The sequence below is a fragment of the Arachis hypogaea genome, chromosome 15, assembly GCF_003086295.3.
Source record: "Arachis hypogaea cultivar Tifrunner chromosome 15, arahy.Tifrunner.gnm2.J5K5, whole genome shotgun sequence".
Classification (NCBI taxonomy): domain Eukaryota; kingdom Viridiplantae; phylum Streptophyta; class Magnoliopsida; order Fabales; family Fabaceae; genus Arachis; species Arachis hypogaea.
The window spans coordinates 1,191,146-1,206,728 of record NC_092050.1 but is presented as its reverse complement, the minus strand read 5'-3'; the positions used below and the strand labels follow the sequence as shown (position 1 = coordinate 1,206,728).

General features: G+C 30.8%; 1 protein-coding gene across 1 annotated transcript; it reads left to right on the top strand.

Moving 5' to 3' along the window:
* The first annotated feature begins 2,338 nt into the window (after positions 1-2,338).
* LOC112747421 (ABC transporter B family member 2-like) lies at positions 2,339-9,216 on the top strand. Its single transcript, XM_025795416.3, has 11 exons — positions 2,339-2,962; positions 3,176-3,230; positions 3,322-3,497; positions 5,081-5,541; positions 5,618-6,152; positions 6,227-6,606; positions 6,692-7,104; positions 7,299-7,540; positions 7,637-7,884; positions 7,972-8,384; positions 8,479-9,216. Exons 1-11 carry the CDS (start codon positions 2,684-2,686, stop codon positions 9,024-9,026), a joined length of 3,750 nt encoding a protein of 1,249 aa, XP_025651201.1. The 5' UTR covers positions 2,339-2,683; the 3' UTR covers positions 9,027-9,216.
* Positions 9,217-15,583: the final 6,367 nt, after the last annotated feature.

Sequence of the window (15,583 nt, the reverse complement as noted above, 5' to 3'; positions counted from 1 at the left end):
TCCTTATTTTATTTAAGTAAAAAAACCAATAATAAAAGAGAAACATTTTTTTGTTATTAGTTACTTTTCGATAATATTTACTCATCACTTTTATATTAAAAATTAATTTTCTTATTGTGATGGGTTAATAAGCACAATTTAACAACAAAGTTAATTATATTTATTTCAAAGCTACTAGAATTATAATAATATATAAAATTTTAATATTTAATTTCAAATTTTATTATTTTAAATTGACATAGAATTCTATATCTCGTGTTAAAAAATTTGTAAAAAATTAGGAAATAAATATTAAAATCTATTATTTAATAAAAATATTAATACAGTAATCACTTTTAAAATTAAATAAAATTATAAATTAATAAAAATACTAATACAGCAATCACTTTTGTACTACTATATATAGTAGTACTCTCTATATATTATAATAAAAATAATCTATATATTAAATCGTGAAATAGAATCTATGAATTTTTATGTTATATCTTTATAAAAAATTCTAATATACATAATGGTTGAAAGTTAATAAATAAAAAAGAAGAGAAAAATCATAATTGAGAAACATGTTTGATAAAATTTAAAGTCAATATATATAGTATAAATTAAAGGCATATACGGGGTAGGAATTAAGAAAGCTAACATCTTAATGGTTAAGGAAAAGTTTCCTGCTACAAGTATCCGTACCATACATCTTATCTTATTTTTCGATGTAAAATATAGTAGTATAGTATAGCATAAGGTGGAATCTTATCTAATTTTACACAAACAAGAAAAATTGAACCACAACAACCCCGGAACCTTCATATTTTGATCGATATTACTCCCCTTCCCCATGTCTAAAGTTATTTCCCTCTCATGAGTTGTAGCCACAGCGCAACCAAGTTGTCACTAAAACCCCAATTCAACTTATTGGAGCCTACATGCATATAGCAAAGTCCAACAACTCATTCTCAATGTAATTTAACGCACAATGAGAGATAAAGAAAGAGTGAAAGAGAGAGTAGATTCATGTGTGTGCTTTTTTCTGGGATATCTATATTATTAAGCTGTGCTTGTTTATTATATTTTAAATATACATATATGTATACATCTACTTTATTAGTTATTAAGATACTAATTATAAGAAAGGTAATAAAAATACATTTATTTGTCACTAAAAAAAACCCAATTTTACTCTTATTATTATTGGTGACCTACGTGATGAGGGTTGAAAATAATATTTTTTAGATTCTTGAGAGAATAAAATTATAATAACAATTTATATTATTAAATATATAATTATTTATATTAATTTTTTCTATCAACTTAAATTTTTAGAACAAAAAAATAAATTTTGACAATATGTATGAGTATCTCAATTTTTTGATAAAATACTAAATTTATGTATTTTGTCACTCGTTATATGTCAAATTGTCATTATATATTTAATTTTTTTTATTTCATTAAACAAATAAATACACCATATCTATATCTCTAATGAACATAGACAACATCCAAACTGACCTAATATATATAACAAGTCATATTATATATGTGCTTTGCAAGTTGTAATTTATTTTAATTAAGGCAGTTAAATTTAAATTAAATGAAAATTTAATATGACGGCGTGTCTAGTTAAAAGTTTGGCATCCATCTTATCTAATTATTTTAAAAGATTAACTAACATGTGTCCTAAAATCACATGTTAACATTATTAATATTATTTTTTATATATACAAAATATATAAAAAAATTCAAAAATTTATATTTATGATAATCTTAATATTTATTTTTAGAATAACACATATTACCTAAAATTTTGATATATCACTTAACTTATTAGTAATTTAAATCTATTTGGTTGGCAAGAGAGAAATCAATAATCTCTCATAAACACACTCATAAATCATAATAACAACACAAAATTAAAATAGAAATAGATTTTTTAATTTTTTATTTTCAATTATTATAATAAAGTATAATTTTTCATTATATATTTTTTAAACAAAATAAAAAATATATAAAAATATTAAATGGTATAAAATCAATCCTCACAACATCAACTGAAATAAAAAATTGAGAGTATCAATTCTTAATTTTTTTGTGATTGAAATAAACTAAACAAAGACAAACAAAATAAGGAATTGCTTAAATAGAAGGACAGTCCAATTTAAGACTACTCTTAAACTCCTCTTAAGTGAAAAAAACTCCACGTATAAAAGTTATAATTTCATTGCTATCTTTACTATAGTATCTGCCACCGTGTTTACATCTCTCATAACTATCAATTCTTAATCTGGTTAATGAAGCCACAATTTTCTTAATATATGCTTATTATTATTAATATTATTTTAATATTATGTTGAAAGGTGCATAGTATATACTACTCTCTATCTTCTTTTCTAGCTACTAATAAATATTCCATCTTCTTTTTTTCACCATATATTATGGCACATCCACCACCTCCTACTCCATTATTCCTCACTTGTTAGTTCCTTCAATACAAATCACAATCACAACAACGAACGTGACCACCTTCCTTATCTTTCTTCTTCTATCAGTCCTTCTTCTTCTTCAATACAGCTACAACTACAACTCCTTCATCATCATCATCATCATTATCACTTTTTCTTATTAGCCACATACTATTACCCTTTTGAAGGGTCATATTCTTGTTAGTTTTGCTCTCCTTTTGAGGCCAAAAATGTCAGAGCGGGGTGCATTCTCCGTTGATTCTGCCATGGATGCTTCTAACAGTAAAGGAGGAGAAGAGAATAAGAAGAAGAAGGAGCATAAGATTCCTTTTATGAAGCTGTTCTCTTTTGCAGACACTTATGATTTTGTGTTAATGGCCATTGGATCTGTTGGGGCGTGTGTTCATGGTGCCTCTGTTCCTGTTTTCTTCATCTTCTTTGGCAAGTTGATCAATGTCATAGGCTTGGCTTATCTTTTTCCTAAGGAAGCTTCTCACAAAGTTGCTAAGGTACCTTTTTCTTAGTTTCTCTTCCTTGTCTTCTTCTTCTTCTTCTACCTTCTTTTTCTCCATGCATTCACCCAGTGAGATCATTAGATGTGAATATACCAACATGTCCTCATGTAGTTCAAAATATTTCAAGGGTATTTTGGGGTTTTAAGAAATTCTTAATTTTCTACACTTGAAGTTTTAATATTATATAACTTTTTTGGAATTTTGCAGTACTCGTTGGATTTTGTGTATCTAAGTATAGCAATACTATTTTCATCTTGGACAGGTATGAAATTAATCATTTGTTACCCACTCAATTTATTAACGTTTTAATATATGATCACTATATAATTAATTATTTTACAATAATAATACAGAGGTGGCTTGTTGGATGCATACCGGAGAACGGCAAGCAGCAAAGATGAGATTGGCTTATTTAAAATCAATGTTGAATCAAGACATAAGTCTCTTTGATACTGAATCTTCCACAGGCGAGGTTATTTCTGCCATTACAAGTGACATTATCATAGTTCAAGATGCACTATCTGAAAAGGTATGCATGCTCCATTTCAAGCAATTGCAAGATTAATAAATGGTCTTTTTGCTCGGAAATTATTCCTACTATTAGTACTACTTTTATGCAATTTTTTTTTAATTTTTTGGGGGAGGTGAAAATGAAATTCACTAAATAATATATATAAATCATTAAAACGCGTTGTTGCAAAAAGACAAATTAGTCCTTTTTAAGGCTTTAACTCACTAATAAGTAATAATCTTCACTCTAACTCTCTAAGTCGGTTTCACTTTCACCCTCTTCAATTCCAAATCTTGTACAATTCTAGTTGTTTTAATTATTAATGGTTTATGGCAAAGGCAGAAAACAATAAAAATTGAAGCGGTTAGAAAGATTATTACTAATAATTACTAGTCTACAGTAGTAGGTATAGTTGACAAATGAAGGTTGTGTTGTTGTTTGTTAAGAGAGATGAAGCGAAAGTGGTCTGTGTCTGACACCATCTTTAAATCTAGTGAGTGAGTAGAACAGCTGTGGATTTAATGGGGCATTGAATGGTTATTTGGTGGCATTAATAGGGTCCGGTGCGGATTGGGGAAGATAGCGGGGGATAGATAGAGAGTTGCCTTGTTTTTAAGGTTTTTACGTTTTGACCATAGATCCATGTGCCTAACTATAACTCCATTGGTTCATGCATCTTAGCACTTACTTTCTTAATGTCACAAATCTTTTTATGATCTTTAGCTTTTACCAATTCACAGGCCCAATTTTATTTTTTTAAAAAGAAGAAAACTATTTATAGTTTTTTGGGTGTTAGTTTTCATCATTTTCACCTTTATTTCGTACTTTGTTTTAACTAAATCTAAAAATTAGAAAAAAAGAGTTATATTTAATCTCAATAAATGATAACCACTTTAAGCTTTTTGCCCCCCTCTCTTTTATTTATTTATTATTTATTTTTGTTTTTTCCTCTCTATTTTCTCTGTGTCCAAATATTGTTATTGTAAAAGTTCATCTAATCCAAATAATTTATATTTCGAATTTAACTATCAAGTGTTTTAGACTTATAATAAGTAAAAGAATTCAAATTTCTTCTTTTAATAAATATATAACAGTTGTATAAAAAACTAAAATTTTGTATATATTTTACAAAACTTTTATCTATAACTTTCATTTAGCTCTTCTTAAACCCTTGTGAGTAAAATCCAATTTAGCTATCACTGGTCATGACATGTTGGCATGGCCCCACCAAGGACAACGTTCTGAGAGAGTCAAAAGAAACATTTTAAGCAATATAAAAAAAATAAAAAATATTATTTGTATACTAAAATCAACTATCAATATATATTTATGTATAAATATATGCGTGGTTTAATTTATTTTTGATGTGTATTTATGTTCCAGCATGTATTTTATACTAATGACCGACTTTGGTGACTGATTTTGGTGTATACGTAACATAATCCAAAAAAATATGATATGCATGCTAAAAAATTTACTATGAATATATAAAAATTGATAGTAAATTTTGTAGTAGTAGTATAGGAAGGCAATTGTGAAGAATGCATGGAATTTGAGTGAAAAATAGAATGATAATGGAAGATGAACGTGATTTACTGCAGGTAGGGAACTTCATGCACTACATAAGCAGATTCATAGCTGGGTTCACCATTGGGTTTGTGAGAGTGTGGCAGATTAGTCTTGTGACACTTTCAATAGTGCCGTTGATTGCACTTGCTGGAGGACTCTATGCATATGTCACAATTGGCCTTATTGCAAAGGTTCGTAAAGCGTATGTGAGAGCTGGTGAAATTGCAGAAGAGGTCATAGGGAATGTTAGAACGGTTCAAGCATTTGCAGGAGAAGAAAGGGCAGTGAAATCATACAAAACGGCTCTAATGAACACTTACAAAAACGGTAGAAAAGCAGGATTAGCAAAGGGACTTGGACTAGGGTCAATGCACTGTGTCCTTTTTCTTTCATGGGCTTTGCTTGTTTGGTTCACAAGCGTTGTTGTTCACAAGAGTATTGCCAATGGTGGAGAGTCTTTCACCACCATGCTCAATGTTGTCATCGCTGGCCTGTAAGCCCTGCCTCTTCTTCCCTTTGATATGAAAAATAGTTGGTTTATACGAGGTTGAGTTTTGTTTGTTTATCAGGTCACTTGGGCAGGCAGCACCTGATATCTCTGCATTTATCCGGGCAAAGGCGGCAGCATATCCAATTTTTGAGATGATTGAGAGGGACACAATCAGCAAAAGAAGCTCAGGTCGAAAGCTAAGCAAATTGGAGGGGCGTATCCAATTCAAGGATGTTTGTTTCAGCTATCCGTCTCGGCCGGATGTAACTGTCTTCAACCACCTCTGTCTTGACATTCCTGCAGGCAAGATTGTAGCCCTTGTGGGAGGAAGTGGTTCTGGAAAGAGCACTGTTATATCGTTGGTCGAACGCTTCTATGAACCACTTTCAGGTCAGATACTATTGGACAGGAATGATATCAGGGAACTTGATCTCAAATGGCTTAGGCAGCAAATTGGACTTGTTAATCAGGAACCTGCACTCTTTGCTACAAGCATCAAGGAGAACATTCTCTATGGAAAAGATGATGCCACTCTTGAAGAATTAAAACGCGCTGTCAAGCTTTCAGATGCTCAGTCTTTCATTAACAATCTTCCTGAAAGATTAGAAACTCAGGTGTATATATATGCATGATGTAATTCATCTTTTGCTCTATTGAATTCCTGATACTAATTAAGCATGTTTTATAGGTTGGTGAGAGAGGGATACAGCTATCAGGTGGACAGAAGCAAAGAATTGCGATATCTCGAGCCATAGTGAAGAATCCATCAATTCTGTTGCTGGATGAAGCAACCAGTGCTCTGGATGCTGAGTCAGAGAAGAGTGTGCAGGAGGCTCTTGATCGCGTTATGGTCGGCCGGACAACTGTGATAGTAGCACACAGACTTTCTACAATTAGGAATGCAGATATGATAGCTGTTGTTCAAGGAGGGAAGATTGTGGAAACTGGAAACCATGAGGAGCTAATGTCCAATCCTACTAGTGTGTATGCATCTCTTGTTCAACTCCAAGAGGCAAGTTCTCTGCAGCGCCTCCCCTCCGTCGGGCCTAGCCTGGGCCGCCAATCAAGGTACTTGTAGTAACTTGCAGCTCAAGTTAACAGAAGCATCTCTGTTTCCATTGGAATTTATACCTTATATTGCTTCTGATTGTAGCATAAAGTACTCAAGGGAATTGTCCCGGACAACAACAAGCTTTGGAGGTAGTTTTCGATCCGATAAGGATTCTATTGGGCGGATCTGTGATGAAGAAAATGCAAGCAAGCCAAAGCATGTTTCAGCGAGAAGGCTATATTCTATGATTGGTCCTGACTGGGTTTATGGGGTTTTTGGGACATTGTGTGCATTTGTTGCTGGAGCACAGATGCCACTCTTTGCACTTGGAATCTCACATGCTCTTGTATCATACTATATGGATTGGGATACCACCAAACATGAAGTCAAGAAAATTGCTTTCCTCTTCTGTGGAGGAGCAGTCATAACTATCACTGTCCATGCCATTGAGCATCTTTGTTTTGGAATCATGGGAGAGCGCCTCACCCTTCGTGTCAGAGAAAGGATGTTTTCAGGTAAGTTTCATCAGCTAACTATCTATCCAATTCTCTGCCTTTGAAACAGCATGTACGCATCAGAAAAATTTATATGCACCTTAAGTAAAATTTCTTCTTCTGTTGAATTCTTTTACAAAGTTGTATGCTGCAGATTCAGGATTGTGTAATTTATAAAGCTGAAGAACAACTTTTTCCAATTTATGTGGCTGCAGCTATTTTGAAGAATGAAATTGGCTGGTTTGATGATACAAGCAACACAAGTTCTATGCTTTCATCACGTTTAGAGACCGATGCAACTTTGTTGCGGACCATAGTTGTTGATCGTTCCACAATTCTGTTACAGAATGTTGCCCTGGTTGTTGCTTCATTCATTATTGCCTTCATGTTGAATTGGAGAATAACTCTTGTTGTCTTGGCCACATATCCTTTGATCATTTGTGGTCACATCAGTGAGGTTCCTTCTTGCTCCATTTTTTCCAACATTAATTTATCTCACATCTGTGTCTGTTTCTAGCTCTTGTTATTTATTATCTTTCAATGATTATTTCAGAAACTTTTTATGAAAGGCTATGGTGGCAACTTGAGCAAAGCATACCTAAAAGCCAACATGTTGGCTGGGGAAGCTGTTAGCAATATTCGCACGGTCGCTGCATTTTGTTCTGAAGAAAAGGTCCTTGATCTCTATGCTAATGAGCTTGTTGATCCTTCGAAACGTTCGTTTCAAAGAGGCCAAATCGCTGGCATATTTTATGGCATTTCCCAGTTCTTTATTTTCTCATCTTATGGCCTTGCCTTGTGGTACAAGCTTCAGCTTCATACTTTCCTCCTTAACATGTCAATAGGCTAATTTTCTATCTTGGTATTGAGATTTGTTATCTTTTCCAGGTATGGATCTGTTTTAATGGAGAAGGAGCTTGCAAGCTTTAAATCAGTGATGAAGTCATTTATGGTTTTAATAGTAACGGCGCTGGCTATGGGGGAGACTTTGGCGCTCGCCCCAGACCTTTTGAAAGGGAATCAAATGGTTGCGTCCGTTTTCGAAGTGATGGATAGGAAGACAGGCGTAATAGGTGATGTTGGAGAAGAGTTGAAGACAGTGGAAGGAACAATTGAGCTCAAGGGAATCCATTTCAGCTACCCTTCAAGGCCAGATGTGATTATTTTCAAGGATTTCAATCTTCTTGTTCCTTCAGGCAAGAGTATTGCCTTGGTTGGACAAAGTGGTTCTGGAAAAAGCTCTGTTATCTCCCTCATACTAAGATTTTATGATCCAACTTCTGGGAAAGTGCTGATTGATGGTGAGTTTTCTAAACTATAGGATCATACATGTTACTTGAGGAACAAGTAACCTTGGTATCACTTGATTGTGACAAAATTGATTCTGAAATGCAGGAAAAGATATAAGGAGACTGAATTTGAAATCTCTTAGGAAACACATTGGGCTTGTGCAGCAAGAACCGGCGCTTTTCGCGACATCAATTTACGAAAACATCCTTTATGGGAAAGAAGGAGCCTCTGATTCAGAAGTAATAGAGGCAGCGAAGCTTGCCAATGCTCATAACTTCATAAGTTGCCTTCCGGAGGGATACTCAACCAAGGTTGGGGAGCGAGGAGTTCAACTATCAGGTGGTCAGCGACAAAGAGTGGCCATTGCCAGAGCTGTCCTAAAGAACCCTGAAATCCTGCTCTTGGATGAAGCCACCAGCGCGCTCGATGTTGAATCCGAGCGCGTGGTTCAACAAGCTTTGGACCGGTTGATGCAGAACAGAACAACGGTTATTGTGGCACATAGGCTCTCCACAATAAGGAATGCTGATCAAATCTCAGTTTTGCAAGATGGCAAAATAATTGAGCATGGCACTCATTCCACTCTTATAGAAAATAAAAATGGATCTTACTTCAAATTAGTCAACCTTCAACAACAACAGCATCAACTATAGCATAATGGAAGCCACATTTATATAACCACAATTAATGATCATGAATTTTTTATACAGTAATTTTATATTATTTCTTTTCCCCCCCCACCCTGGGATTTACAGAGAATTATTATGTGAATTGGGGTGGTGGTGTTTCGCCCGGAATAATAGTTTCCTATATATATATATAATGGTAAGTTCTGGCATTGAATCTTGACTCTCATTTTTATAGTTCATCATCTGATAATAGCATAAAACAAAAGGGTGCTGAATAGTCTGTATATAAAAGGAATCAAAGCAAGTACAGAAATCATTATTTCTCTCTCTGCACAACCTCTGCTGCTATGATGAGACTTTAATTTCCATCACATGATCCATGTTAATGAATTAAATACACGGTAGTCGATTGCACCTGAGTTTTCACCTTCAATATAGTGAAAACTCAAGTGCAGTTGACCCCATGTGAAGTTAATAACTAAGAGCCGTTAGATGATTGACTGATTTGACTAAATTTTCATCTAACGACTTTCAGCTATCAACTTCACGTGAAGTCGACTGCACCTGAGTTTTCACCTTCAATATAGTGAAAACTCAGATGCGAGCCGTTAGATGATTGATTGATTTGATTAAATTTTCATCTAACGACTTTCAGCTATCAACTTCACGTGAAATCGATGTAACGGAGTTTTCACCTTTCAATATTCTTAATTTCTTCCCTACACCTTTCACAAATTCCGGTCTATTGTGCTTATAATATACGCAACACCGTATGTTAGATCCAATTCCGATAAATAAGTTGTATTTGTACATTTGGTACTTCAAAAATTATAGACACAGTAGCATGGTTGCTCTTACTTAAACTAGAAGGCACAGTTACCCATGCCAACTAGATGAGAGCAACCTCTAACTGAAAATGAATGGTCCATACAGTTGGGTTGTCCTTAATGGGAAAAACACTTTCTTCATGGCCTGCTCGCTGTTCACATGCACACCCCAAATAATAATACCTTATGATTAGGTATGAATATGATATACCAAGCTGATTCAGTTATTGCTGACTCAGCAGGGTGGTTAGGCTGTTATTACAATTTACAGCACCGGGTATTCAGTTAGGAACTCTCATCTTGTGCACTCCTCATCAATATTTCATAATGTAACTACTTATTCATATAGAAAACTAACAAGTTACATTATTGTGCTATGAGCTTGCGTATAAACAAATTTGACAAGTCAAACGTTAATTATAATATAATGCTTTAAATTTGATATGTTATTACCTAAATCTAAACTTCCACTCACCCACCTCTACCCAATAACTATACTTTAAAAGACTTAACTATTTCTGTTTTAAGCATATAATCCAAGATTTGTTCAATATTGACAATTTTGTTGCATTAATATATGGACACTAGTTAGACTCCATTGGTTGGTGTACCTGTTGACAAATATCTAAAAGCTAAGGTGGAGACGATATCAGAGGATATATGAATTATAAAATGAATTTGATTTATACATAATTAAATTGATGAAATTATAAATATAATGTTTATAATAGTCTATCTATATATCTATATATATTAGTTAAAACACGGTTAATTATCTGAATATTCTTATTAGGTAACTATATCAGTATACCAAAAAAAAAAAACATTGCAGTGCTGTATAATATAATAACATTAGATGAGAGATAGAACATAAACAAGAGGAAGTGTTTTAATTTATTCATATACTATTAATCAATCATTTTAAGTCTTAAACCTTTAGTTGATTTGGCTGCAGATACATTGTACCTCTAATTTTATATATTTTCTTGGGTTATATGTCTTGAACTCAAATATTTGACAGCTCATGGGTTGATGTCTTGATGACATATAGAGGACTTGGTAGCCTTGGTCAACACCCTAAATCATTAATTAATTATTAATAATTAATCACCTAAATTAAAACTTAGACTGAACATACAGGCCTACGGATCCAATTACACGGTGGCTCTATTATTAGTAATTCTGTACTCCATTCTGTTGCATGACTTTTCTAATCTCTAGTCTATATATGCCAAGACCTCATGTATTGTAACAAACTCAATTCAATAATATTCATTCATTAAATCCATATCACCTTTGATCAAATTCTCTGTCTTTATCTTTTTATATATTTGTTCAGTATCTTATTTTATTCCATTTTCAAAATCAAACTTAAATTTTGGCTATCTTATTATGGATTTAAACCATTACAAAATGGTTCCTAAGCATTTGGCCAACCACGGCCAAATTAAAAACTGCTAAATGGTTTAGCGTTTAATTTTCAGTCACTATTAAAATAAGGGAATTATTTAGACAAAGACACTTAAAACGTCTTTTTTTAAAGATATTTTTTAATAATTAAAATTTAATACATATAATCAATTAAATTGTATAACTTTTGTGAGAGTTTTAAATCTCCACAAACTATTAATAGGTTTGTTTTTGAAAAATTCCTTCATCAATGGTGGTTAAGTGAAGAAAAATCATTGATGAAAATGATGCCACAAAAAAAAAGTAATTGTAGTACAATATCTTTTAATAAAACAATAACATCGAATAAGAAATGAAAGAAGAGAACTTTAATATTGATAATATTGGTATTGGTGATGATGATGGTAGAGGAGATAATGATGATGATAAAATATAGTTACACAATAAAATAATAGAAAAGTATAGGTGAACAATAAAAATATTAAACAATGTAAAAATAGATATATTGGATGTTCATTTTACTAGTGTACGGATGATTATTTTAATATTAAAATTTATAGGGTTAATTTAAAAGTGTAATGTGTTTTTATTTGATTGGTGATTGTTCATATTGTTGAACAAAATCATTATCCCCCTAGCATTTCCCTAAAATAATGAGGATGAAGAAGGTAGTGGACTAGTAGTAGTAGTGATAGTATTGTCCCACAAAATTAATTTTTGTTATTATTTAACAATTTTTTTAATAGAGGGATCATATTATCCCAAAATAAAAAAGTTGATGACCGAAGTGTCTGTTTTTTTTTTTTTACAGGAATTGCGTTGTCTTTCGTGAAAATGGACAAGGATCGGATTGGGTCTTTACTCAAATTGATTTGAACAAAAAATTGATAAATCAAATACTGAACCGGTCTAAATTAATATTTTTTTTATAGAAAATGACTACAATAACTTTATTATAAAAAATGACTAAAATACTCCTATTATATATATAATTTTGAGAACCCTAAATTCTAACCCTATGACGACAAAGAGAGAAGAGAAGGGTTAAGATTTAGAGTTCTCAAAATAATAATAATAATAATAATAATAATAATAATAATAATAATAATAATAATATTTTATTTATTTTTTATAATAAGAATATTATAGTCATTTTTTATTAAAAAATATTAATTTAGATTGTTTCAAAGTGTAATTTATTAATTTTTTGGTCAAATCAATTTGTCTGATCTAATTTTGATAAAAAAATATAGTTTAATAATTATATATATTAAATTTTAATTATTAAAAAATATATTTAAAAAATCGTTTTAAACATTTTTACTTTAGTGACTCCCCTAAAATAAGGATCATAAAATAAGTAAAACGAATGGGAATAATATAATGTGAGAAGTGTACATATTAAATATATAATTATTTATGATCTTTTATTTAACAATTTGAGTTTTTAAAATAAATAATTTTAAGATAAAATTAAAAAAGAACATGTAAAGTTTAATTTTTTTAAAAAAATATTACTAAAAAATATTATTTACATTCTAAATCAATCATTATATATTTATAAATAAATAAATATATATATAAATTAAATTATTTTTAATATATATTTTATATTTTAATATATATTCTATTCTAACGGTTGATTTTAATATACATAAAATATAACTGCAAAATTATATACCGGTACCAAGGGAATATATGTGTATATATTAAAGTTATTAACAAGTTTGACTTGTATTAACTTTTTTTGACAAACTTTGTGTTCATGCGTGAGGGATCACGTTACTACCTAATTTCCCATGCTTTATTTTATTTTATTTTATTTTTGACTCCTATACACTTTGCTTTGATTTATTGTGTATAAGTAGAAACTAGAAAGAGACGTGCGGAGACTCGATTGTTTCTCTTATTTGACGAAACCAGTTTCGCTAGGTAAAATGCTTCATACTCATATATATTAAATGAGTAGTGTTAGAAAGTTAATGGTCTAAGCATATAATAGACTAAATTTTTGATTCATGAATAAAATAAATATTACCCATACTATCCAGAATAACCATTCGGATCACCAAGAATCGAATTCTTGACTTTTTGGATCTAGAACTTTAATACCATATCATGAACTCACTCATCCCAAAAATGTAACATGATAAGACAATGTAATACTAATGGTCATATTTCTAATATTTCCTAAACCTCCATTGTACATATTATACGTTTAGGTTATTGACTCCTATACTTTCTCATATTAAATACACATTATAATGTTTGGTTAGATTCTATGCTGCATAATATATATTTAGTTCTTTTTAGCTCCTGTCCATGCATATTATCATACCTCTTGACTTATGTTTTGTTGATTAGTATGATTACTACTATTAATTAATTTAATTTAGTTGGTGGGTTATCCAAACAGCGGAAATAGCCCTTAAAAATATATTGGAAGTAAATTAAATGAGGTAAGATGTTGAAACTTTGCCGGCATAAATGCATAATTCACCATCTTCAGTTTCCAATTTGACAAATCGTGGTTATATGATGTCACACCCCTCTTTGAAGAGCATATCAAACCTTGAGCATGTTAAACTGAGATTCTATAAATTGTCAAACATGTGACTTTCAGAAAATTAGAATAAGAAGAATAAAGAAAACGCGTCACCTGTTCCTCCATTAGAGCATTATTATTCTACCTAAGCATATTAGAAATCGCAATACATTAATAAATGCATGGTGCATGCTGATAGACCTTATGCACTGTAACCAAACTTTCCAAGAATTTAAACAAAAACATATAGAAACAGTCCAAAAATGGAAACAAATAAATATAGAAACAGTGGTGTTCCTATGTAGACAGCCGGTCTAAAGGTATAGCACGCCCTGTTTAATGTTTGGATTCGCTTTTTTTTAGATGAAGTATGTGTCGACTTATCTAGAATGGCGACGGTAGATATCTACAAAAATATTCCAATGTTCAAGTTAGAATGTGTATAAGATGATAAAGAAGATATTCAGGTGAATACTCTTTGTATAGTTAAGGTTTTACATTTGTAGAGTTATTGTGCTATTGGGCGTTATTCATTGAGTCTAATATTATTGCAAAAAATGTTAACTTGATTTTGTGATAATTGCTCCTGAACGATATTTGATCTTATACAAAAAAAAATCCGTTAAAAGAGAAAAACACGCACCTTTGATTTAGTACGTTTTATTTATTTTATTCAAAATTTTATTTATAGATATAATTGGGTCGGGTTATAGCTAATGGATCACCATCCTCAAATTTAACCTGTAATATTTTTCAATAAGATAGATTGAGCTTTCAACTTATAAATTGGAATTGTAGTAATATAGTAGCCCCAGGTAGCTCAACTTGTTGGATTGAAAAGAAAGAAACAAGAAAAATATTATAGTGAAAAAGTTATATTGAAAGATTATAAATGATCAAACTGATGAAATAAATAAACAAATAAATAAGTAAATAAATAAATAAAGATGGATAAAAAAATTTAGAAAATGAGATAATTATGCCTATCTATAAGTAGGTTATGCAATGAGTGGTAGCCTCCACACTTAGTCAATTATTATATCGACACTTGTTCAAAAAAAAATTGAATGATAAAAGTTATTCGATCAATATAATTATATGAGGGATACTTTTTCGCTTGAGAACAATTTTTATGGCATGTATATAGCATTTGATTGATGCGAACTAAAAAGTTTGAAAATACATATTTGTTGATAAAATTAATTGTATGACCCAATAATATAATGATCAATTATCTTGAGAATTTTTTCGACCCACAATAATTTATTGTCAAATTTTTTACTCAATGCAATTAATTATTGAATATTGAGTGAATAATAAAAATGTAACATAAATAAAATGTGTTAAAAATAAATATTTATAAATTATTGTAAAATAAGAAAATAGAAGGGATGAGTCAATCACCCATACATCAAGTAATGATAATTGCTAACTGAATTTATTTTTGGATTGATAAAAAGTCAAGTTTTTTTTCTTAAATTGATTAATAATCAATTTTGTTTTTAAATGGATTGATTAATTGATGATTTTGATATATTAAATTATAAGATACATAAATAATGTGAAGCAATTCGAGTATATAGAGTAGTAAATACCTCATAAGAAGTTATAATATATTAAAATTTGACATTAAAAATTTATGTGAGCAAATTAGATTATGCATATACATAATTTTTATCGAGATAAAAATGACTTAATAATTTAATTTGTTGAAGTTATTTGCCTTTCATTGCATCTTGTTGTTGAGCTAATAAATTGGCCATTATCTGAATCTTAACTCATAGTGCAACGTTCATAAG

Excerpts from the sequence above, each read along its gene's own strand:
- LOC112747421 (XM_025795416.3), top strand. The coding sequence starts at position 2,684 with ATGTCAGAGCGGGGTGCATTCTCCGTTGATTCTGCCATGGATGCTTCT. Across the intron at positions 6,153-6,226 it reads CTGAAAGATTAGAAACTCAG|GTTGGTGAGAGAGGGATACA; the intron begins GTGTATATATAT and ends CATGTTTTATAG. Across the intron at positions 7,541-7,636 it reads TTTGTGGTCACATCAGTGAG|AAACTTTTTATGAAAGGCTA; the intron begins GTTCCTTCTTGC and ends TGATTATTTCAG.